Source organism: Tigriopus californicus, chromosome 6 (genome assembly GCF_007210705.1).
Source record: "Tigriopus californicus strain San Diego chromosome 6, Tcal_SD_v2.1, whole genome shotgun sequence".
Lineage (NCBI taxonomy): Eukaryota > Metazoa > Arthropoda > Copepoda > Harpacticoida > Harpacticidae > Tigriopus > Tigriopus californicus.
Window position 1 is genome coordinate 10,719,174 of NC_081445.1, and position 27,175 is coordinate 10,746,348.

The 27,175-nt window shown below is 39.9% G+C and overlaps 1 protein-coding gene across 6 annotated transcripts; it reads left to right on the forward strand.

The window, feature by feature from the left end:
- LOC131882047 (uncharacterized) lies at positions 1–26,649 on the forward strand. Of its 6 annotated transcripts, none has more exons than XM_059229079.1 (3): positions 1–532; positions 8,329–8,378; positions 8,440–8,787. In XM_059229079.1, exons 1-3 carry the CDS (start codon positions 7–9, stop codon positions 8,590–8,592), a joined length of 729 nt encoding a protein of 242 aa, XP_059085062.1. In that variant the 5' UTR covers positions 1–6; the 3' UTR covers positions 8,593–8,787. The 6 variants fall into 6 exon arrangements, 3 of the variants coding, with proteins under 3 accessions (XP_059085062.1, XP_059085061.1, XP_059085063.1); XR_009373441.1 differs by lacking the exon at positions 1–532 and adding an exon at positions 2,171–2,390; XR_009373440.1 differs by lacking the exons at positions 8,329–8,378; positions 8,440–8,787 and adding an exon at positions 26,094–26,649.
- The last annotated feature ends 526 nt before the right edge of the window (positions 26,650–27,175 follow it).

Genomic DNA, 27,175 nt, shown 5'->3' on the forward strand with positions numbered 1-27,175 from the left:
TGAAGAATGAACGCTCCAAAAACATTACTTTTCCTCCTCTCTTGTGTCATTGGCGGAACTTTAGGTTCAACAAGCACCCGTGGTATTCAATGTTTCGTTCCTGGTGAATGTTTGGACTCCCAAATCTTGGACGCTCGTCCCACCAACACTTCTCGATCTTGCCTTAGTCTCTGTCAAGGCTTGGCTGGTTGTGAATGGTTTACCTGGTATACTGATTCCAAGGTATGTACCTCGCTATCCGGTTGTTTGAGCCTGACCGAGGAGAAATGTGGATCCAATTGCATCAGCGGGGAGCAAGAATGTACCGAGATCCAATGCGGCATTCAAGGACGATGTTACGGCGCATTGGAAGGTATCCGAAAGGTGGGCAGTGGCAAAGAATGCGGTTCTATCTGTGGACAGAGGTCGGAATGCACTTGGTTCAGCTACAGCAATCAAACCAACTCTTGCACCATGACCAATGATTGTCCGGTTTTGGATCGATCCTGTAATGACTGTCAAGCATCTGAGACACCTTGTGCCATTGATCAAGGTAAAACGATATCAGTTAAATTTGAGTTTTAGACAATATCATTTCAATTTACTAGTCATGCCAATTGAATTTACAACCGTGAAGAAGTGTTTTAAATTGTTTAGGATGTTACGTAGGACATTCATAGTTATACGCTATGAAGCCAAAATTCATTTAAATCGGGAATCCTGGTATGGAGGGACCATAGGTGGTACGTGGTTTCAAGCAATTGCAGAATTCATTTTCAGAACGGATGATAAATATTTTAACAACACAAACCTTAGAAAACAGGCTGGGTATTTGTAGGACCTAACAAGCAAGTCACATTTAAAAAGCTAAAAGTTCGAAATGCATAGTATTTAAAAATGAAGATGAAAAACGACTAATCATTAGCAATCAAAGAATTCAGCCCGAAAAGCAATCCTCCTTGAAATCACAAAAAGTCAAGCAAAAAGGTTTAAGGTCAAATTAATGGATTAATAATTACTTAGGCCCTATTATCAACACTCTTTATGTCCATACGCCATAGAGTGACCACAATGAAAAGGAGAAAATGATAAGAGTTTCTGCGCTAAAACTATTATATTATCAGCCTTTCAAAAACATTCGAGTTGGTTTTTAACCGCTCTTAGCCTTTAATTATGCTACATTTTTCTTAAGTTCAGGACAGGATTTATTTTTCATATGTCTTTCTACTGAAGTGGACGGAAGCAAAAAGCCAGACTAGCAGGCATTTTCGTGGCTTATCAGCTTGACCGTTTGACCACTTTGCCCTGTGCTTCAATCAATCTGAGGTGTTGATTTCAGTGGACGCAGAATTCAATTGGTTTATGGAAGGGAGGAAGAGGACATGTGGTGTAGCAGAGAAGCCACGAAAATATCCTAGTTGGCTGTTTTAGCCAACTATGCAGGAAAATCTAGCTACTGTATAAAAACTTCGAATAAACAAAAATTCTGATAGAAGCACTAGTTTTATTGAAATTGTTTTTTCTGGGGTTATGAATAATTTCCCTTTCAAGAATCAATTCAAGAGGCATACCCATCGGTAGGCTCTTGAAGAAGCCAAGGACAACTTTGTTACTTGTACAAACAGTGGAATCCCGTTATAACAAACGTTTTTTCGAGATTTTTGGGAAGTTCCTAAATTCAGACTTCATTGTGTTCACAGATCAACTGTTTTTACTTTGCCCCTGCTTACTCCCTCAAGAGCCTCTCTAGTCGGACCACACACTTCACTACGTACGAAAGACGTTGAAACAAATCAGATGATTCTGAATGGAGGCGTCTGCACAGATGTAAGAACTAGCGTCAAAACTCTTGGGATTGACGGACAAACATATGTAGGGGTAACGCAGGGCATCAATTGTAATTTTGCACACATTGTTACTGGTCACCAACTTGTTTATTAAGTGCGGTAACTTCAAGGCTAGTTTTCACAATGCTAAGTTGAAGGGCTGCTCGAATACCCAATCGGTCATTGATCACGTGCGGTGTTGCAAATCACCTTGGTCTGGACTTGGGTTCCTGAAATGTTCGTTGTACTAACCTTCCCACAAAAAAGCAAAGATTTGGACTCCCCCCTTTGGTGAGTTCATGACATAAACTGAATTCAATCAACATTGACTCGCCTCAGCAAACTTACCAAGCCCTGANGAGATCCAATGCGGCATTCAAGGACGATGTTATGGAGCATTGGAAGGTATCCGAAAGGTGGGCAGTGACAAAGAATGCGGTTCTATCTGTGGACAGAGGTCGGAATGCACTTGGTTCAGCTACAGCAATCAAACCAACTCTTGCACCATGACCAATGATTGTACGGTTTTGGATCGATCCTGTAATGACTGTCAAGCATCTGAGCTAGCTTGTGCCATTGATCAAGGTAAAACGATATCAGTGAAATTTGAGCTTTAGACAATACCATTTCAATTTACGAGTCATGCCAATTGAATTTACAACCGTGAAGAAGTGTGTTTAGTTATTTAGGATGTTACGTAGGACATTCGTAGTTATATGCTATAAAGCCAAAATTCATTTAAACTCGGGAATCCTGGAATAGCGTGACCATAGGTGGTACGTGGTTTCAAGCAATTGCAGAATTCATTTTCAGAACAGATAATAAATATTTTAACAACACAAACCTTAGAAAACAGGCTGGGTATTTGTAGGACCTAGAGACTAAAGTAAGAGAATGGCAACCGGAAAGATTGTAAGACAAGTGTTTAAAATGTATGTATAATTCGGGTGAGATGGGAGCACGTGTGAACGGGTCAATGGACAATTCCAGAATGATGAGGTGACATAGAGATGGAGGAAATAACCGGTCATGCAAGAACGGAACAATCCGGCTGTGTTAGTCCAACCTCTAACGATCATTACAACTCCCCCTTTTTCGCGATTTCTGACACATGCATAAACAAGTTAAAAGGGATGTGTGACAAATATTAAATTCAATGGTAATAAGCCAGCCGGTCAGGAGAATTGCGAAGTCGAGTGCTTTTACGCGGAGTACGTCCGTCACATTGAGGTGATTGATCCTGGTCGGGTTTCTCAACTTTGACGGCAACACGCATTCATCGAAATCAGATTCATCTGGCTCTGGAAGTGAAAGAGAAACACGCAAAAAACGGCGATTACGCCATGACTTACGATCAGAGTCGAATTTAAATAAATAGCGTCGTTGGTAACATTTAATGATTTTGCCTTGCTTGTCCCACCGTGATTGGGGGTTTTGAACGTAAATAATGGACCCGTTAGAAAGCATGGGTAATGACTTGGCCTGACGGTCGTAATGGCGCTTTCGGCTCAATTCAATGGATCGTCGTTTCTCATCGTGAGTGGATCCTCGGAAAGGATCCACCAAAAAATCGTCATGGACTGGGTTCCGAGATCGAAGCGGTCTCCCAAAGACTCTTTGGGCGGGCGACAAACCATCGGCCATGGGCGTGTTCCGAAATTCCATCATTCCCTCCGCAAACTCTTCAGAATCAAAATCACACCCAGTCTTGGCCAAAAGATGCTTGATGCGTGGCCATTGCTCTGGGGATAATAAGGCGAGGAAGACTTCCACGTAACGCCCCATTTGACCAGGAAAAGGGAAAATGCTCGCGATGAAAATTGAGGCCCATTGTCTTTTCGTAAAATATTGGGAACACCGAACATAGAAAACATCCGAGCAAAGTCTCTAATCAGTAGGGATGAACCAGGCATATTGCGGTACTGAACAACCATGGGAAATCCAGAAAGCCTGTCAGAATAAATCGGGTATTCATTTCTGCCATAGGTGAACATATCAGCACTGGCCACTTGAAAAGGACGAGAAGGCAAATGGTCTTGAACCAATGGTTCCGGTTGATGTGCTGGGCGGAAAAACATACATTCTGGCCAAGCTGCCACGGCATTGGCAATGTCCAACGTGAACCCGGGCCAAAATACGATTTGACGGGCCCTACGTTTAGTTTTTTCCACCCCTTGGTGACTGGCATGAAGCTTCTTGATGATCATCTTTACCGCGGATGGTGGGATAACAATTTGTTTGTTTCGCAGAATGATGTCGTCAGCCACAGAAAGCTCAGAAGAAACCCTTTTAAACAAGAAGCCATCCACAGTATCCGCCAAAATTGCCAACTTAAGATCAAGGTAAGCAACATTCGTTTTTGCCATGTTGCTAATGTCCTCCATGTTAATGTCGGGAAATTCGGAACGGAGGGCAGCTACCAGGCAAGGATGGGGTTCTTCCACATCAGGGTCGGGGTTTAAACCCGCTTTAGAGACAGGGGCACGGGAAAGAGCGTCTGGTATGGCGTGGTGGATGCCTTGTCCCCAATCAACAACGAAACGATATCCCAAGAGTCGAGATCGATAATTCAAGACCCTCGGATTTTCAATTTCGGACAAAATCTGACGGTTGAAAGTGGCAACAAGGGGTCGATGGTCCGTCACACCGTGAAAATTGATGCCAGACAAATACAAATTGCATTTCTTCACAGCCCAATATATTGCCAATGCCTCAAGCTCCACCATAGCATATCGGCTCTCGCAATCCCTGAGGAAACGGGATCTACATTGGATCAGCTTAGGAACACCCTCTTTCAGCTGAATAAAGGCAAATCCAAGACCCAGTCTCGAAGCGTCCGTGAGAAGAATCGTTTCCAGACTTGGATCATACATTTCCAAGACGGGAGGCGAGACCAGGGCACGCTTTGTCTCCTCGAAGAGTTTTGAGTGCTCAGGGAGCCAAATGAAAGCGTTTTTGGTCTTGAGAAGTGGACGGAAAGGGGACGTGTATGAAGTCAAATTGGGTAGAAATTTGCCCAACTGGTTCACCAGACCCAGAAATGACCTTAAATCAGTAAGTGAAGCGGGGATCGATAACTTCTGAATAGCTTCCACCCTGGAGGGATCCATTTGAATATGACCTTTCGAGATGCTATATCCCACAAAGTCTATGGAAGTTGACGCAAAAATACTTTTTTCAGAATTGACGGTCAGTCCAAATTGGAGACAGCGCTCCAGGACATCACTAACTGACTGATCCAATTTGGGAAGGGTCGTTTCTCCGCATGCCATATCGTCGACCACTTTGTGGACGTTCAAGCCGGCAATGGCCACATCGCCACGGAACAAGAAAGAATCCCCCGTGGATACGAATCCCATGGGTGATTGCAGAAACATGAATTTCCCAATAGGAGTTCGGAAAGTGGTGAGCGGTTGGGAATTTTTTTGCCAATGGCATTTGCCAATATCCTTTAACAAGGTCAAGTTTAGCAAAGAAGGAGTCATCAGAAGAAAACCCGGAAACAGCCTCGGCAGGAGTCTTGGTGGGGTGAATGCTTCTTTTAACTTCCAAAATTAAACGGGTAAGATCTATGCATAAACGAATGTCACCATTGCTTTTAGGGACTAAAACAATAGGATGGCACCATTCAGGTGCAACATCACCAACAGGTGTAGCATTTTTTTGCTTGACCAAGTCCCTGAGAATATCTCTAAGTTTATCTTTGTAGGCAAAATGGATTTGGCGAGCTACATGAATTGCAAAGGGTTTGGCGTCTTCTTTCAGATGAATCACTATCGGGTCCCCCACAATAGGACCACGCATTGGACGAAGGGTCCCAGATTCAAATTCCTCCGCATAGACATCCTTGATTTTCGTCTCCACTATGTGGAGGACATCTGGTTTAATCACCGCGGGTAGTTGGGAAATCCATAGCTCGCAATCCTTCCAAATCATGGATGAAGAAACGGGAGGTTGATGAAGCAATAAAGATGCAACAGTGGCTTTTGGAGACGGAAAGTTTGAATCAATGATAGGCAAAGCACCGCAAGCTTGGAAACAAGCTTGGAGATAAGCATCTTTTAATCCATAGCACACCATGATAGGAAGCCCACTGGCAGTTATACTACCAATAGATAAAGTGGCGGTAAACATACACATTTGTTTTAAGGAGTTTCCGCCAATGCCAATCACTTCTTCAGTAGCGCTTGAGAGAGATGTAATTTTGTCCAAAGCAGATGATTTGAGGAGTAGATCTCCCATTACTGAGATATCTGCCCCGGTTTCGGCACAAAATGCAAGAAAAGTTGGAGGCCCTGTGTAACCTACAAGTCTTAGTCCGATCTCAATCCCTCATCTGAAGGAACCGACACGCAAAGCTTGAAGAGGTTTTGACCCAGGTAACGCTTTTGCATCCTTTGTATGAAATCTGCAGACTTTGTCCCAATGTCCTTTTTGATGGCACAGACGACAAACACTTTTAAAAGCAGGACATTTCTCTGGGGGATGAGTAGAAAGGCCACAGTACTTGCAAGAAACACTGTAGGACTTCTTGGAAGACATCTTTTTGGGAACGATAATGGGATTTCATACGAGCCGCAAACACGTGATTGGGGGAGGAACTCGCAGCCATCCCCTTGGCCCCATGGCGAGACGTTTCAAGTTCAAGAATTTGAAAACGTGCTTCGTCAAAAGTCTTAGGGTTTCGCTCCATAATTTTTGCTTTGTCGTCTTCACTCTTCATGGCTTGCAACAACAATGCTATTAGCAACTCATCTTGGGTAATATTTGCTAGGGCTGCAAATTCGGCTTGCTCTCGGAGTGCGTTACATAAACTTGTATAATCCTGCCCGTCTTGTTGTTTAACTAGCAGGAGATCTCGCATATCAAAGTGGACACTTCGGAGACTCCTCAATTGATCTCGGATGATTTGAATAATTTCCTCAACGTTTCGCCCAGTATCCGGCTTGATTCCCAAAGAATGGTGCGCAATTTGGAGAAATCCAGGGCTGCAACACTCCCAGAGTAGTGACACTTAAGTAGCTCTGTCCCTTTGCGACAAAGCAATCAAGGTACAATAATTGTTCCACACCGGACACCACTGAATGAAAGTACGTAAATTGGTGTCTTCTTCCAACATAGGGGGACGCTTAATATTCAACAAGGGAAGACTAGAATTTGAAGCGGTATTCGGCAGGGCATTCGATACTCCATCCAAAGGAGAATTCGTAGTCCTATCAAAATCTTGACGGAACCCTCGGACCTAGAGGTTAGCTTTATCAAAAGCATCCTCGTGGGAATCTAATTCCTTGTCCATATCGTTATCATCGGCCGCACAATGGCACACAACAGTGGCCTCGGCATTTCGGTACTGGTTTAATTTTACTTTCCAAGATTGCTTCTTGAACCTTCGACATACGAATCAATTGCATCTTGAGGTAAGGCTTTTGAAACCTTTTCGTGAAGCCTTAAGCTTCAACAGCTCGTCCCGACTAGCCATAATAGACAAGGAATGAGGTAGAAATACTCAACTACTGAAGTTTATCCACAGGTGTGCGAGCGAGTTGAACCAAACCGATGAAAGATGTTCATATAAACTTGGAGAACGACCAAACCATATTGGAACGATATATACGACCACCATTCAACAAATCCAAATCCACCACCAGGACAGTAAGGGAAATCATAAGCAATGCAGAATCGGGAACCAACCACTGGGGATATCGAAGGGGCCACCAATGCCAGTCGGTTACTGTTCCACAGATCGGATATGAGCAACCGACTGCGCCACGGAAAGATTGTAAGCCAAGTATTTTAAATGTATGTATAATTCGGGTGAGAACGAAACACAATAAACTATAGGAGAATATGAGGTCCAAAATGTATATATTTTGTTAATGAATTATCGCCAAGGTACCGTTAAGACATTTGGTGCCTAGCTTTGATAATTCAACTTGCAATAGCTAAGTAGGTGCTAAATGCTTGGGAATTTCTACTGAAGGAGCATCTAACACTTTCAATCATCTTGATATTTTGCACTTCTTGTCCAATGTTCCATGAAGTGTGTTTTAAGTGACAAGTTATACATTTTTGAGCGCTAACCAACTTTTTCAATCAAGCAGAAATTGTTCCTCTTGTATTGTGAACATTAAAAACATCTTTAAAAGTCTTGAGAGCATCGCCGACAGTTACCTAATTGGATTTTTTAGCACCGCGCTTAGTAATGTCAGAGTTCTAGTCCATAGAATGTCCTAAAGCAGAACAGGGCTTAAGTTCTAAGTGCATTGCCTTATTTCCAAATGGAATAGCAGAAAGCTTAAGGAGCTAGCTATTGATATCGATAGAGAGATTTTGTTCATTTCCCTCACAGAAACCTAGCTTTGGCCAGAGGACTTACGATGACGAGTTTGATTGAGCCAGTCATCGCTTCTTTCAAGAAGAACTTACAGAATCAAGATCGAAAAGTTCTCACATTTGAAATGGATGTCGTCTCTCAACTTTTGTCAAAAACGTTTTGATGACCCTAAACACTGTTTATTTACAGCTTATATCTTGACTTTTGAGATAAAGGAGCAAACTGACAAGCCGAAAAAGGTGCCGTTCCCCTCGATCTATCCCAAGCCGAGTAAGAATAGTAAACTTATATCTTTATTAGATGGACGGATTTGGATGTATGATTATCAAAATCAGAAGACATTCCTCTTCAATGGAGAGACGTTTGTACCTTCTGTCCAACCTTTATGGGTCAAGGGAGACTACGGAATGTGCATGCAGACAATTGGAAGAGTCCATGACGGCAATATTGTAGCTGTAGGAGGTTGGCGCTACAACTTGGAGTTGAAAGAAAAGTCAAAAACAAGAGAACGGAGTGTTTATGTTCTTGATATGAAGAAAAACGTGAGCAAATCGTGAGTTTTGAAGTCCTTTCAAAAAGTCATGAAATTTGAAAATTTTCAAGATCTAAGGCATTTTCCTTTTGATGTTATTACAATTATTTAGTCAACGACCACTACTTTCTTGGCATGAAATTTATAAAAATGATGGGCTCTTCTTTCTTTTCTCCTGACATTTCATGACATTGCGACATCGCAACAATTCTTTTTTCAAGTCTCAAGCCTCATTTTCATTAACTTCATTTAGAGAGAGTAACTAGTGTCAAAAAAATAGCTATTCATGTCATCAATTTTTCCAGCAAGAGCTTCTCGTCAGATTTTCTCTTCATACAAAAGGAAGTCAAATGAGTTTCAGGTGTTTGCCATGTCATCGGATTCTTTAAATCTGAATTTCAACGAGCTTTATCCAAAGGGAGTAACAGGCATTAAATAAACCGTTTTCTTTTAGAATAAGCGGTTTTCAGCGGTATAAAATTCCCTCTCCAGCACGCCAAGGAAACCAAACGCCACCATTAGAAATCTTATTTCGTGGCGCTGTGTGCACGAGTGGCCAGAATCGAAGTTACAGTCACTAAGTCCAGCCACTCGTGAAGAAAATAGACATTCTCTAACGTCAAATTTGGCTTCAAGTGTTTTCGAGGGAAATTCATACCTTGAAAACCGGTTCTTGTAAAAGAAAACTGTGTATTCAATAGCGGCGGCGTTCTTTGCATGCATGCAGTTTATTCAAGTTCGGATCTCAAAAAGTCCATATGCTCAACACCTTGAATGCGTTCGCCATTTCATCATGCCCTCTCGTGTGAAGAGAAGCTCCGGCAAGAACTCAGTCTTCTCCTCAAACTCGACGGCATGAAATAGCGAACTCATTCAAGGTGTCTTGACCTCGGCGACTTTCTTGAAGCCTCACCTTTAAAAACTCAACGCCAAGAAGCATAAATAGAAGCATATTGTATAAATGCTGTCTTTTGTAAGGTACATGTTTCCAGCACTGACGTTTGCTTTCAATGGTGATGATAAGGGTCAAAAATTATGCCAACAAAAACCGGTCAACAGGGAGAAATAATGCCCTCCTCACCATCAGCGCCTTGTACCTTTGGTGTACCGTGCAAACTTGTCAAAGGCACGTTTTTCCGACACTAATGGTTTTAACGAAATTCCACCATCCTTTTTCGTCCATTATTATTAGGGGTCGGACAAATAGTTTGTGATTTTGGTCAAAAAAGTCTTTTTTAAGTTTCGAAAATTAGCCAAAATAAGTTGTGAAAAAGGAAAAATAAGTTTAAAAAATGTGAAACTACTTTTTTATTTGTCTGGATATTCCACAATTTTTGCGTAGTATTTAAGGTAAAAATGCTTGATCAATATTTGCCACGACCTTCTTGCTGTTTGGGCTCAATACAATCCCTGATCCTTGCCCTCGGGCTGTTCTGTTGTAAAGGGGTTTTCTGTTCACGGTGGTACCCACAATACTGATAAAGTTTTTGTGCAAATGCCAAGACTTTCAATAACCATTCTCGTTGCTATTGAAACAAAAGGAACAACTTTTGTGCAAAGTCATCTTGGATTTTAGCTCAGATTAGAATATAAATCCATCTAAAACCTACAAAGAGATGATATTTTTAAAAACTCAGTCAATAGATGTTGGGAGTAGCCTTAATTGTGTTTTCAACTAAAATTTTATTCAAATCCATCAGGCAAACAATAAGCTTGCATTTTTTTTTTTGTGCGGACTTCTTTACCGCTGCCGGGATTGGAATCCCAGCACTTCAAGATGAGAAGATTATTTATTTACATTTACATCACATTTGACTACAAATTGCTCCGGATATGTCTTAAAGCACTTGCCGAGAAGCATATTAAGCTTTTTCTATTCCTAAAATAAAAATCAAAATGTTTCACATTTTTTTAAGCAGGTAGAAAACCCCGAAAATGGTTTGCAATATAACTTAAAACTTACTTTATGTCAATATTTCACAATTGTGATGCAATACTTGACAATAACAACTTTAATCAAGCTTAATCTTGAATTTGACAAAATTCTATTAACGTTGAATAAAAACATCGCTAGCACGTAGAAAATAAATATTGCCAAAAGTGACAACTTTAAAAATTAACCTCTCACAAGTATCGTTCAAACATTTTAGGAACATGTTAGGATACTGTAGCTTTTCGCCCTAGGTTAAAATGAAAGGCAATTTCACATCTTTGGTAAGTTTTAAGTGACATTTTAACTAATTTTAGATTTTAAAGAAATTGTAAAGAAAATGGACAAATATAATTTCTTTTCATGTCATTGAAAAAGACAATAATATGCCTTGGGAATAACTGGAAACATAATAAGGCCGTTTTTCGATGTTTTAATAGCAATTGTGGGCTTTAGACCAATGGCAGGGACATCGGTGGCACTTATTGACCTTCTTGCACGTTTCTCTCCATTGAGGATCTGATAAAGTCAGAGCTGTAGTTGAGTTGGGCAATGATGCCCTAGGCAAACAAAGCAAGTATTTTTCTTCCTTGCTGATGCTCGGGTTTTTAACCGATACAAGGGCATGAAATTCCCTGTAAGTCATTTTTTGTCATATTTTTTATCTTATTATTTCTATTTTATAGTTTATTGGGACGCTCCTGGGGCCGCAAAAAAAGGCGTGGGAAGTAGGCGTGGTCGGCTCCGATGTGGGCTTAGGAGAAAGGGGGGCTAGACTAACTTCTCTTGTTGCTCGAAACACGGCCAGCCATGCTTTAAAAGTGATCGAGTTTTCCACCATGCCAATGTGCCACTTCTCCCCACTAACAATTCAAGCTTGATCACCCAAAAATTCTTGGCGCCTCCTTGCCTTGAAATCAAGGCACGATTCCACCATGGCTGGTCTATAGTCCATGATGGTGCGAAAATGCAGCAGAATGGAAAATTGAAACGGGTTCACACGTTGTTCAATGAACGTTTTCTCCATATTCTCCAGGCCCCCAAGGAATCTTCAAACGCATCAGCGAGCTGGAAGTTATCACCTCAATTTCCGTAAGGACGTAAAGTAATTTGTCGCAAGACTCAACTTGCCTTCAAGACGGTATCTCCGTCGCTGTTCGAGCCCCTCTAGCGGGCTCTACACCAGGGGAGACAACATCACCTATTGTCAGTGTTGTGATCCCTAAACTTCCGTCTTTTGATCCTGACGTTTCCGAGTTGTGGTTTGCAATCGTGGAGGAGGAGTCCAAGGTGAAGAGTGTAACCGGCGACAGTACCAAATACTCTTACACCCTGGCCGCAATTGACTCTTCCTCTCATCGTTTGATTGGGGGGACATAATGGTGTTACCCATATCTCCCAGCGTCTATAAGTATCAACAATTGAAATACCGATTAACTCAGGCACTCTTGAACAACGCATGCAACGAATCATCGATGTTCCTCCTTTGGATTCATCGGAAAGACCCCCGCTTTGGCTGGATTATTTGTTCGATCGCTGGCTATGACGTTAGGGCGGCTTTACACTACGATGGAAAACCAGGATTGAATCCGGTTTGAGGATGGAAGAAGGACTAGTGCTGGGGCAAGTTTTTCGCAATGTCTTTTTGTTCGACTTCAGTACAGTGAAGGACTGGAGTCGCCCAAGTACTAGTCCTACTTTTATCCTCAAACCGGATTGAATCTGTTTAGGAAACTCCCAACTGTGTTCGTGAAGTTGCCTTGGTCAAAAACCTAACGACGATTGAAGACGTCAATCAGGCTGCCAATGATCTTTGGCGTTCTACCCAACTACTTTCCTCTCAGGTCAATAACATTCGGTTAGAAAATAGACATCACGTCGCCGGGGTTTGTCCCTATAGACCCCCTATAGAACTGTCGACTAGTTCTCTTCAAGACCAAAAACGTCAGAATGGTGGCACAAACACCAAATCAATTAGACTAAAGAAAAATCATTCTTACTGGAAGAAGATTAGTTCTGCAGAGAGCCACGATAATTCCACGGAAACAACTTCAACTTGGGGGAATTCCTAGCCGATCTTCAGTAAGCCCCAGGAGGGTCGGCAAACCCCCAAGCAATCCCCAAATCCTTGCCCTTTTTGCACCTAAGATTGCAAAATCAAAACTAAATATCTGATTGATTTTGGTGCCGAGGTTTCCGTTTTGCCTGCAACTCTCACCGAGAAGAACAAGCCTATGGGGCGTCTTCTCACAACAGCAAACAAAACCCGAATAAACACCTGGAGTTTCCGGTCTCCTTTGTTAAACCTGGGGCCAAAATATTCACGTGGATGTTCATTGTTGCCGATGTCGAGTCTCTTATCCTTGGGAGCGATTTCCTCCAAGATTCAGGTTTACTCGTTGACATTTGCGCGCGGTAAGCGATTAGTTGATCCCGATTGCCCACAAACGACCATCCCTCTAGCATCAAGAGGCCCTGTTAGCACACCCCGTATTCCGATCCAAAGGAGGACATTTTTAAATTAGGTGAAAATCGCGAATGCCCACTCTATTCAAAATTCCTGTCTCTAATTTGTCGCAGGAAGAGCTAATTAGGTTGTTGTAAGATATTTAGGATTTTTGATGATCAAACATTTTTGGTAATCTCCCTGATCAATTTCGCATCATAATCCAGGATTTTTGGACACCCCGATCTGTCAGATGAGTGCTACCATACATTGCGTCTTTGGTGTTGTTTGGGCAAAAGTCTTTTGTGTTGCGTGTGAGAATTTTGATGCTCAAATATCATTTTCCACATCTGAATTATACAATAACAGAAGTTGAAATATGCACAAGAGTATTTACTTCCAATATTTCATATATATGGCAACCACCCATGGAATAACTTAGTTTGTACATCTCTTCTTGTTTGATCATTTGGTAACACTAGATCAGATATCATGACGTCACAACTTATTGATATCAACAAGACTCTGAGTCGGCCATTGCTAGTGCAAAAACGATTGACACTGGTTCAGGAAATCATTGAAAACGAAAACAAGTGGATAATGTTGGTGCTTAGTTTGGCTGAAATTTGATACTTAATACGTGTAGTGTAGTGAAAAGCAAATCGAAAACTGAAAGGACACTGTGGAACAACGTAAAAGATCGCGTCAAAATCGTCAACACCATTCAAAAATTGCGGTGGATGAACATTGAAAGTTCTGTGTCAAAACTGCAATCTAATGAAGTATTCAAATGGCATCAACATGAAGCTCTTCTTTCTTAATGTTTTTCAACAGAAGAGAGCCATTCCTCCAAACAGAGATCAAAGTTGATCCTCGAACTATTGTTAATATGCTGGAATCATTAAATATCAAGATAATCAACAACCAAGCAACACCCAAAAACCTCAACCATGTGTCAAATTGAACTTATACCTTGTGCTGTTTTGATAATTACAACTTAATTGAACTAGACAGTTAGGCTTCATTGAGCCCATGTAATACTCACTAACCCAAGAATGTGTACCTGTCACATGTATAAACCAAGAGCAACAAATATATTTAAGATACATTGAAGTGTTTTGGTCTGTGTATTAAGAACATAATAACATCGTAAACAATATTAAGGAAAAAACTTTGTCATGATATATTCAAGTCGAGAATTGAACGATTATTGGGAGCTTCTCAGTCTGATTGAGCCCTGTAACAACATTTGGAGACACACATTGTTTAATTGCATTAAAGTTCTTGCTCAGCTGATTGACTCTTCCCGTGGACCAAAATGACAATTCAAAGAACCAATTGGGCTTTTGGGAAGGATGCTTGGGCGCAGATTTTGACCACTTTGACGGGCTCTTTTACAATGTTCCACACTGTCTTTCCATTTTTCGGTTTGCTTTTTAAAACACTACACGTCTGAAGTATCAAATTTCAGCCAAACAAAGCACCAACATTACCCACTTGTTCTCTTTTTCGATGATTTCTTGAACCAGTGTCAAACGCTTTTGCACTAGCAATGGCCGACTCAGAGACTTGTTCATATCAATAAGTTGTGACGTCACGATATCAGATTTAGTGTTACCAAATAATCAAACAAGAAGAGATGTACAAACTAAGTTATTCCATGGGTGGTTGCCATATATATGAAATATTGGAAGTAAATACTCTTGTGCATATTTCAACTTCTGTTATTGTATAATTCAGATGTGGAAAATGATATTTGAGCATCAAAATTCTCACACGCAACACAAAAGACTTTTGCCCAAACAACACCAAAGACGCAATGTATGGTAGCACTCATCTGACAGATCGGGGTGTCCAAAAATCCTGGATTATGATGCGAAATTGATCAGGGAGATTACCAAAAATGTTTGATCATCAAAAATCCTAAATATCTTACAACAACCTAATTAGCTCTTCCTGCGACAAATTAGAGACAGGAATTTTGAATAGAGTGGGCATTCGCGATTTTCACCTAATTTAAAAATGTCCTTCTTTGGATCGGAATACGGGGTGAGCAGCCTAGAGTGCTTTCAAGTTGTCAATGATCCTTGTTTACAGTTCTTAGGGGAGTTTCCCACGCTCTCAACTCCAACTTTTAATGAAGCCACCATGGCCCATGGTGTTACGCATTTCATTGAAACTTCTGGTTTATTGCCCCGCGCAAAACCAAGACGCTGAGATTCACCTCGATTACTTGCAGCAAAAGCTTCAATAGAGGAGAACATTTCGCCTGGTATTGCGAGACGATCAAATTCTTCGGTGGCCAGCCCAATAGTAGTCGTTCCAAAATCAGACGGATCGTGGAGAATCTGCAGAAATTATGTGCAACTAATCTCCGTAACAAGACCCGATAAATATCCGCTTCCCCACATTCTTGATCTCACCGCAACGCTTCATGGCAAATCGGTGTTCAACAAGATCAACCTTATGAAAGGCTATAACCAGATTCCTGTGGACCCTGCACACATCTATAAAATGGCAATTACAACCACTTTTGGGCTATTGGAATACACTAGAATGTCATTTGGTTTATGTAATGCTGGGAACACGTTTCAGCAAAAGATGGATGCCATCCTAGCCGACCTGCCATATGTCCTTTGTTACTTAGATGACTTGACTTGCTCGTTACTAGCACCACTCTGGAGAAACACAAGTTCCACCCTTGTACAATATTTTCAAGGCTTGCAAATCATGGGCTGGTTATTAGTTCTTACAAGTGTGAATTTGGCAAGACCAGACCGACATTCCTTGGACATTTTGTTGATGCGTCTGGTGCTTCACCCCTCCAAAATAAAGTAGACGCTGTTCCTCATTTTCCTATTCCACATATCTCTCCAAGAATTTAACAGCATGGTCAATTTCTTTAGATTTATCCCACATGTAGCTAATACTTTCATTCTAGACTTCTTATATAGTTCGCCAAAGCAAACTGTTTGACCCACTATTTTAAATAATGTCTAGTTGATGAATGTCGAAATATAGTCTAAAAGTTTTATTTAGGTTCATTTAGGTTCTTGGTGTGGGAAAATTCCGGGGAGTAGAGACTCTGACTCATTGCTAAATTCACGGAACCAAATCCGTCGGCCGCCGGAACTTAACCAGTTGTACTCACAAACCCTCGTATCTCTGGTCTCTTCAAGAATAGCCTAGAATGAGGGACCACATAGACAGAGAATAGGCTAAAGCACCGACTTCTAGAGATATGGACTGCGAAAGGAAGCCAAAATTTCGTGTCTCCTAAACCGCTCATCTTATTCCAAATAAGCACTTCATACGACCGCAAGATGTGGTTGAATAGATGAACTTGGTCAAATTTGAGGCCAAACGTAGGCTAAGGGAACTCAGGAGACAGTGTTAAAGTTATGTAGTAAACAGTACATAAAATTCAAATTTTCGGCCTGCTCTAGGTCAGCTACATAAGCTTTTGACAACATAATTTTGAAACAGTCCACTTTACAAGCAAATGATATAAAAATGACCTACCCTTGATTGAGGAGGTCTACGTTTTTTTATTTAATCACTTTTATTCGAAAAGTGGCTCAGATTTGCTATGACCAAGAGCAGGCCGATTGGGCGGGAAGCTCGTTCGCAGTCCATATTTCTACAAGTCCGTGGCTAAAGTGAAGATGAAAACGAGGCTAGTCGATGAGGTCAGTCAATGAGACCAGTCTAATTTTTGAATAAGGTTGAAATAAAAATAAGAGATCTTTTTAAAAACACTTTTATTCAAATTGAAATCATCCAACCACTATTAGCTTCCTTACATTGCAAAAACTATTCACTGGAAATAACATTATTGAGGTGATTACAATAAAGGATAAAAACTCGTTCCATATGTTTTACAATCTCCATTGATTGAATGCAAAAACGTAAGTGATGTTCAGGGTTTTTTCATTGAAGAGGTTATAGTGCAACTATATCGTGGTCTTTAAGTTATAATACTACAACAATGAATTAAGACAAAAGGCCAATTTTGATGCCATTTTGCAACAAGCGCAGATCAGTAGTGTAGAGCTTTCCCTTCCCATTGCTGGAATTACAGTTGAAATTTCTTTGGCGTTGTGGCCTACGACGACTATTTCTATTGCAACGTCTTACTGATCAATTTTGCTGAAAGACCCTGCATAGTCTAACTTCGATTTAACGAATCTCTATCTAATGATAAATTTCGCTTTAATAATGTTCTCTGCTGACGGACAATATCGTTCAATCGAAGTTCTACTCTACAAAACTTCAAGTCATTTGGGTATTTAACCTTGAACTAGCCAACTATTTACCAAGATCTAAAAAACATTTGCATTATAATTTAAAGACCATACGTAGTCTTTTGCTTCATCAATTTTTTCGGTCATTTGTCGTGCCAACTGCTTGGGGTCTTCATTTCCTCTCGTTGCTAAGGAAAGTGTCTCCTTCAGCTTATCAGCAAGCTTCACACAAGCCATCTCTTCACAAAGTTGTTTGTTGGACTTTTTCATTTCTTCTATGGCAGCGTCTTTGGCTTGAAGGGCCGCGTCTTTGGCTTGAAGGGCCAAGTCTTTGGCTTGAAGGGCCGCGTCCAATTGAGCAATTTTCAACTCTGGGCTCTCCACCTCTACCACAGGTGTGTGTATCGTGCTATCGTCGCTAGATGTCCTTGTGCTATCTGAAAAAAAAAACAATAATTGGTTGTAATACATCATGACTAGGGCGGGTAAAAACATTGCACTAAAAGCAAACTTGCTCCAAAAACTAACTGAACCTAATTTATCAATAGGCCTATTTCAGAATTGAAATCAGGGCAAGTTCTTCTACACCCCCATGTGGGAATATGGGATTATTAGGGCGTATCCTATCACAACGAACTAAGTTAAAACCAACTATGGTTAGTTCTTCATCTATGACCCCTTGTCGAAGCCAGGCTTCTATTATAGAAATGAATGAAATCACTCTCTCTTTCAACGGCTAGGTCTTCTAAGATCTTAACTTTTTTTAGAGATCAGACAATGCACGTTCAAATATTGCCCCTATTTTGATATTACTGGGGATTATTTTCCCGTTACGTAGTCCGTTTATAAGTTGACCCACTCGGCCATTGGAAAAGCCCGTAAAAACAAAACACTAAACCATGAAGAACTTTCAAAGTCTTCAAAGATCAAATGTCCTCTTGTCTCCTAGCTTGGAACGCCGAAATTAGTATACCCCTAACCATGCAGGTTTCTAGATTTAATTTGTTTCCTCTCAGTGCTTTATCTCAACTCTCCCTCAGGCACCTGGCACCTCAGACACCTGGACTAAAATGCAAGTATTTTAGTATTTGCTCTTTTATATGTGAAGTATTGTGAAGCTAGTTGCATATTAGGGAAAAGCTTGAGCTGGATCTTGTTATTGTGTGAAAGCACTTTGAGTCAAGGCTCGACCTAAAAAGAATTCCACCCAAAACCAACCCACACATGCCATTGGGCAAATTGCAATTAACTCTCTCATCCATTTCATTTCAGATACCATTGCAACAAAACAATGACGTTTTATTAAACTCAGCTGAATTAAGATAAAATGAGTCAGGTCAAAAACATGTGGAACTAAAAATGAAAGCAACAACTAAAAGTTGCGACATTACCAAACACGCCTTTTTTTAAGTTCCTTCATGTTTCATTCCGCCATATGCCGCCACATTTTTGGCGTCCCGCCAATTAAAATTTCAAACCGCAAACATTTAATTCATTCCGCCACATTTTCGGCTTACCGCCAATTGAAATTTAACGCCGCAAACAACTTTTTCATTCAGCCACTTTTGAATTATTTGGCGGTGAATTTCGCCACCTGGCAACTTTGAGCTGCATGTCAAATGGACTTTCGGAGTCCGATTTCGGTACTTTAGTTGCGTGATTATCAATTTGTCTCATTGCGTGGAACGGACTCGTTATGGCCATCCTCAATTCCATGAGTCATCCAATGAAGATCACGGGGGGTTTCCTTACCCCCGTCGTAACTATACCCCGTTTTAGATTGGATTGAAACTATGTCAGACCAGTCTTTGAATGGGTGAAACCAGCCAGGTTTGAATCTCTGTCTGTAAATGTGGCCACCATCCCGTACTATCTGTGTGAATCAGCTTGGAAAAACTTTTTCTCACTTCATAGTTTTAGAATGATAAAATAGCTTATCAAAAACTATTTACCATCACAACATGAGACAACATGTCTAAATACCTCCCTCTTACGAATGAGGATAACCCGCCCCTTTTCATTATCCCACCAGACGTTTTTTGATGTCGGCTATGTTCACATGTATGATACTGAGTGTGCCATCTTTAACTTTCAGCTTAATGACTACCCATAATCGTAGAATAAATTAAGGGCTACTCTATTTCTTTTGGCCTTTGGCTGGTTGGGCTTGGTCTGTTGGTTATTTTGAAAAATATCAAAGGTAGGGCTGTCATTCAAAATGTCAGGGTGGTTGAAAAAGACTACCAATTCATTGGCCTCATGCCTACCATTTGTATCTGAGTCTTGAATTGGTGACGACGCTTATGACGACGCTTACTAAAATAGCTTCTTTAATACTTTATTGATATTTATGAAATTTTCAGTGACCGCCCAACTAAATGTCCTTTAGACGATTATAAAATAAATTTTCAAAAATCTGCTCTTTTGAGGGTTTAGATATGGTTGTATATAAGATTTTCAGTTAATTTGAAATTATGCAAGAAAAAGAAAAATAATCTTTTATATTTGTGATAATAAAAATCGATATTAAATCTTTGGAAAATTGAGTTAACATTTAACCGGGGCATTTTGGGGCTAAAACGCTGAAATTTGGACCACTAAATCCCTTGTAACTAAGCAATGGTGAAAGGAGCTATTTTTGATCAGTTTAACAAAGTCTTCAAGAAACGACAAAATCTAAAACATGGTTTGTTGTATGTATTGTCTTCAGAATTGAAGTGAATGCTTAACTAAGTGTACCCATGACGATTGTAAAACACATTTTCAAAGATTACACTTTTAATGTGTTTGAAGTGACATCATATAGCATTTTTAGCTATTGTGAGACTATGCAAGAAAAAGAAAAATAATCTTTCCTTATTGTGATATTGAAAATCGATATTAGGTCTTTGGGAAATTGGATTAACATATAACCGGGGCATTTTGAGGCTAAAAACGATGAAATTTGGACCACTAAATCCCATGTTACTAAGTAGCGGTGAGATAGATGATACCATAAATTATATTCTAGAGCTAACTAAACGTGCTCCCAATTTACATTGAGTAGGTTCTTGAAAATTTGAGTTTTTATAATGTTTTTAGGTATGTAAGTTTTTTATGTGGGCTAGAATTTCATAAACCAATAAAATCAAAACTGTTTCCCATAATTTTCTGAGGGAGAAAAATGCCAAGATGTGCTTGGGAATTTCCATCAAAACTTTGAAGGGTATTTTTACCACTGTGTTCAACAGAGTTCTTTCATGTGAGGGGGACAAGCATAATAGCATAAAAGCATAAACCATGGAGATTTAGCATGCGTGAAAGAGTGTTTCTAGATCTGGTGAAGTAGCATTGTTGCGTCGTGTTTCATCACTAGAGACTCAGAAGAAATTCATAGGGGTGACAATCAATTGTTTTAAAAACTGTTCTATATGGGGGCAATTTTAAACATTTTGTTAAGATTCCCGTTTTTTAGTGTAACAATTTTTTGCTACCACTTTCCGATCGTTGTCGAAAATACAAGAAAGCATTGCCGTGAGCTCAGGAAAAAAATCTAGGGCCACGCTGAAGGCAGGAAGGAGAAGGGGAAGTGGGTGGGTGAGCCTTTCCGTGTCCATCCTCGAGCCATTGGTGGTTGGAGAACTTCATGCAAAATGGCAAATCCTCTTAGAATAGACCGGATTGAGGACTGAAATCTGCAATTACAGAAGCCGATAAGCCGCCCAGGTGACAGTACAAAATAATCCCTTGTAATTAAAACTTGAAACTCAATATAGTCAAGGAATTGTTTAAGTGCTGGGGAAAAGCTTTCCAGAAGGCACCAAAGATGGTTTTAATTTCATTGCACTCTGCAAAGCTTCCAAGCTTTTTACAACCACTTATTTTGCTAAGTTTTAGCGCTTTCAAATGCAGGAAGGTATTCATCACTGGAAATAGTCAAGAAATAAAGTGAAACATTCTCCTGGAATTAACGCCTGGAATAAAATTAACAACTAGTCAAAAAATTACGCGGCAGTCTAAATAGCTCAATATGGAAAGCGTTTGGGCGGAGAACCCATTTTAAGTAGTCCAAGTTGAAATTACATTTGACCAAATTTGCGGTTTACTGATGCAATGTGTGGTTAGCTCTCTTTTAATAGAGAAACTTGTAGCAAGAAATAATCCATCAAATAAAACCCCATTTCAGTATAGTTTCCACGTTTAAGTAAGAGAAAAGAAAAGGGAACCCATGTAGTATTATGGCAATATAATACGTTTGGGACTTTACAGCGCTCAGAGATGGTAAAAAAGGTATCTGATACTCTACGGTTTCAAGAGCATTGATGAGCTCTGTCCCAACCCAGGATTTAGGGTCAATTCTTGTGACAGTAGAGGCTTAATGTGCCTTTTGAGAGCACCTTCCAGCCTTCGTGAATCCAGGCTAATTAGAACAATAAAATCCACCTCTCTTCTTTCTTGGGTACCTTCATTGTTTAACTTGCTTCTCTCAAATATTCTAAGGGAATTCGTAGGCCTTGTTGATCCGGTAGCATCTTTCAAGTCAGACTTGGACAAATACTTAGCTGGATAAACTCTACATACAAGGACTAGTTAGGCCTACCAACTCAAGTTTGTTGGTAAACCAAATACAGGGCATTAGTCGTTCCTCAAAAAAGGAACGAATTGCAGTTACAGTTACATTGGTCAAAAATAGTAATTCGTTACACAACCGTTACTTGAAAAAAATGTTATGGCGTTACTCGTTACAATTACTTTTATTAGAATTTCTGATGACCAATATTTAATGGCTGTACCCCATCAAGACCATTCATTCTTCTCTAAAGAAGTTGTGTTTTTTGACTCAAGCAGTCCTACTGCGTAACATTTGAAGCATATATGTAACATTTTTCAACAATAAACCTTAGCATTTAGTCTTCGCCTACTTGTTCAAAATGTATTGCGTCCAAATGCTTTGAGGAGTCAAGATTGGGGCCCTGTCTGGGATGTTGGTGAAGTGGGTAAAGCTTCCCTGTTAGTAGCCTACACCTTAAGTCGTGCAAATGAGAAGGCTTTGGAAATTTGATCAAGCCAAAAAGAAGATTTTCCTTGCTTGACATTTGCACTGAATCAAGTTCTCAGTCCACAAGAATTTGATTGAGAAGGTGTAAACAATACAGTAGCCTATGCAAGAAAATTTAAAATCAAGAATACTCTCAGAGTAGTTGACAGCAAGCACAATTTTCAACCCGAACTGTCACTGTTCATAATATGCTAGATTGAAGTAGCAAAAAAGACAATTTCTGTTGAGCCTTCAGTCTCCTCAGCTATCACGAGCGAGATAAACGAAAAATTAAAGGCCATTCTATAAGCTGAAAAAGAAACGAGTAACGAGTAATTCTTTTTGTTTTTGAGTCGTTACAATTACCCAATTTTAAAATGTAATGCAATTACAGTTCTTTCTTCGAAAAAAGGAAAGAATTACTGTAATTTCGTTAGTTGTAATTTTGTTACTAATGCCCTGACCAAATAACGTATAAAGATTTGAAAAAAAAGTAAAAGAAGAGATAAAAACTTTGTCTCAAGACTTAATTGTAAAGGCGAATTTTTATGACTTCAGCTCCAATTTTTCCGTATTCTGATCAGACTTACAAGACTAAAATTCAGAATACTTTGTCGAAGGTCCGTCCCTCTGGAGGAGTACATTTATGGTGGAGTACATTTCATTGCTTGGAAAATTGTCTTAGACAATGATCTATTTGGTGGATTTCCTTTTTTTGAGAGCAATCTGCATCAATTGGCAGAATTAGGAATATATCATAGAGAAGTCAACATTGGTGGAGTTCCATCATGCGGGTTTTATGGCGGGCGGAGTTTACCATGGCGAAGATTACCCTTGGCGAAGATTATCGTTGGCGGTTATTTCTGTTGCGGAGATTGCCGCTGCCGAAGTTCACCCTAGGGGAGTTCAATGGTGGTGGAGATTGCCGTTGGCGGAGTTCATTATGGCGGAGATCACCGGGCAGAAATCCACTGGCGGAGATTACTGTTGCGGGAAACCGATGGCCACCAGCTGTCACAAGTTGAATGGTCCAGTTTTCGTTAAAATTTAGCCACCAAATTCGCTGACGACCAATTGCCACTAATTACCTGGCATATTAAGTACATTTTCGATCTCAGATGAATTATTTTCGTTACATTGTGTAATGCTATTTTAACTCAAAATAAAATATTGGGTAACTTGAAACTCATTTAAAATACATTTTTGGATACATTTTTTATGGTGGCCATCGGTTTCCCCATCAATGATCTTCGCTAGTGGTTTTCCGCCTGGTGATCTCCGCCATAGTTAACTACGCCAAGATATCTTGTGAAATCCATCGTACTGGCAATTTGGACTTTTAAATATTTAGTCTGTCATCAAGTTTACAATACATAAGAAATTTGAGGACATTGGTTCAAGATTTATGTACTGGTCTGCACGATTTCTCCCTTTTACTCCATGAGTATGAAACAAACAGGATTCTCATTTTGTTTGATTCTGAATCTGACACCAAAGGGTCATATAGTAACAGATATCGAAAAAATCAATGACTTCAAGATGGCAATTTCTGTTCAATTTGAATTTCCCACCTATTTCGCCTCTTTATCTAGACAGAAATGGCTTACCTGACTTTGTTTGTCCTCACTTTCAACCAATGGCAGTCTTTGGTTACTTTTAGCTTTTGCTTTGTGATGTAACGCAGGGACTCTATAGAGAGGAAACGACACAGATTTCCCCTCACCGCCCAATTAGGCCATTGCCTTGAATCAAGACATTAACTCCAGTATGAATAAAACAAGATTATCCGTACTGCATAGTACATTAAGGTGTTTTTAATTAAATAATGATCTCCTTGATATACAACTCCGTCCATATACTAAATATTTCTGAATTAATCTTGAAAGTCAGGGGAATAAATGAACATCAAATTAATCAAAAACAATCAAAATTGTTTTTCGATTGAAATTGGTGAAATATTGTGTAAAATTGGCTCAAAAACACACATAGAAAGAAAATCATCAAGCATCATTTTATTAATTGATGGGTAATGTACACTGACAAAATATAAAAAAAGTGTATGGAATAAGCAATAAAAGTGCATGTACACAAATGTTAACATATTAGAATATCTTGGATGGACAATTGATAATTTTGTCTAAACCCACACATTTGAATGAGTTATCTTTTTGTAGAGTATAAATTTCTTCTTATTAGGAAGTTTGCATAAAAGGCAGGCATTATTTAAGGGGCACAGAGAAATATCAAAGTACAGTAGACTAGATCTCAATTTGCACTTTGGACTCCAATAAATTGTTTTTCTTGCAAAAGCATCCAAAATACCAAAATAGTCAAATAAAACAGGTGCCATATCTCTTAAAATTATTATTTCATGATTATGAAGCATCCATATGAGTTTAAAGAACAATATGTAGCTCTGAGCTACAGTATGTCTACTTTTGGATTGAGGGCCATTCCTAGAGTGAGAACCATAGTAGTCATAACAAATGCGTCAAATTACTTGAAATTTGAACAAGATGTGTCTGAAAGAATTTTCTACTAGTAATATTTTTGGCAAAAGAGAATTTATTGATTGTGTTTTGAGCAAATTCTTGTTTTATCAAGAAAACCTAATTAGTTTTTTTCAGTTGTTGTACTTTAAGACATGTTTAAAGTCATTTTAAGTTTATCTGAATGCCTGGTTTTAAGCACATACCATCAATAGTTACGAAAATGATATTAGTCACATATTTTGTTCAATTATTATGCCGATAACTGACATTCAAAAATTTCAGCGGCAAAAGGTTTAGGCCTTACTTGGCGGGAAAGGTTTGGTGATCACAAAAAGGTGGCGTTTCCTTGCTTTAGTGTCCTTGTGTAACGCCGCCGAATCCCAATACCCAAGCACCACTTGGTCGTGCGTTAATCAATTTCGCTTCAACCATCTTTTTCTCTTCATTTGGTTGTTTTTTCCGGGCTTTTCTAACCACTACAGGGAATGTAATCCCCCGTTCTATTAAAATAAAAGGTTATAATTCGTCTATTTATTACCTTTCAATCTTTATATGATATTTGGTCTCCCAATGAGTTTGAGTTGGCAGACCGAGTTAGTCCTAAAATGTAGGGTTGATCTGGAATGCTATCTAAAAATTTGTCCAAGTCTGACTTGAAAGATGCTACCGGATCAACAAGGCCTACGTATTCCCTACGAATATCAGAGGGAAGCAAATTAAACAATGAAGGAGCCCGAGAAAGAAGAGATGTGGACTTCATTGTTCGAACTAGCCTGGATTCTCGAAGACTTGAAGGTGCTCTCAAAACGCACATTAAGCCTCTGCGGTCACTAGAATTGACCCTAAACCCTGGGTTGGGACAAAGCTCATGGATACTTTTGAAAACGTACAATATCAGATACCTTTCGTACCTTCTCTGAGTACTGTACAATCCCAACCGTTCTAACCTTTCCCAATCGAGAGCTCTCTCATTCCTGTGATGTTCCTAGTGAAACATCTTTGGACTTGCTCGACCTTTTGCAAACTGCTGAACTCATTGGAGCCCAAATGGGTGAGGCGTATTCAAGATGTGGCTGGACAATCGACTTGTACAGAGTTAGCATCGTGATGCTATCTCTGGACTTAAACGTGCGATATATCCAACCACACATTTGAAAAGCCTTACCCACCTTCAGCTGGATATGCTCATCGAACATATCCATTGATGTGTAATATAGGTGCACCTCCCATTGTAAGGTATATATGAGTTGGCAACTACCAAAAACCAAAATTTGGTTTTGATTCAAATCATAGAAAATCAAACCCATGGAGTACAATTGGTCACAGAGGACGAACCATCAGATTTCCTTTTTTGGAATGACGTTAAAATACGATCATTGAACACCAAAACCCTGGAAATTCATTCCATCGCAACATCATTTGATAAAGCAACAGTTATGAGAGTAAGTTTTTCCCGTTTGGGTCATAAAACAAATCCATACTTATCCAGAAAATTGTTTCGTTGAAGTAATCTACACCATTTGGTAAAACTTGCTTGTTTTGCCTTTTCCTATGTTTTCCCCCAATTCTGAAAAAAAATCACTTAGGTCCTAAGCTTTAAAAGAAAACTTATGTTTTATTTGCTACTTTTCTGTTGACCAAAAGCAAGACTGTTCTCGCCCAAATCTAAATGCTAGGTCTGTGCGGTTCCTTTTAAAAAACAGGTTATCCAGATAATCATCATTCAAGACGAATTGATTTTACGTTCAAAAATCCCAGACAAGTGTAGTATTTGGCAGTTCTGCTCATTGGATATGCTCGTGTATAACTCATGTGTTCTGCTGTCGAAATACATTCTGTTCTTGGCGTTCCACTGAGAGACTTCCCTTCGTCTTTTGTTCTTATTCCCATCGCCTTACACAAAAACAACATGGCGCAGCAATAGTTTCCGTACCACGCCCCTAACTATTCACACTTCTGCCCTGCAACCCGCCGACACGCAACTAGAGTTTCCATAGGAGCTTGTCGTCTCCTTCACCAATCTTCGTCACGATTCGTGAAAATGGGCCTCAAGGAGCAAATCGCCAACCGCAAGGTGCAGATTTCGAAAAAGTTGCAACTCGTCCGCGACTTCAACAAACCAGAGGACAGGTTATGGCGTCTTCTTGCGAACGCTGAATAGAAAATGGACGAGATGATTGATTTATACGACGATGTTGCCATTAAACAAGAAATCGGAGCCGAGGTGGACGCCATCAATGAGGACAAGGCCAAGGCCACTGACGAATAGGCTGCAAAAATCAGCAAGGTAGCGGAACTACTAATGTCCCGCACCATTCCGAACCGTGATCACCAATCGCCTCCAGTGCCGTTGGTGCCTTTAAGGGCACAGTTCA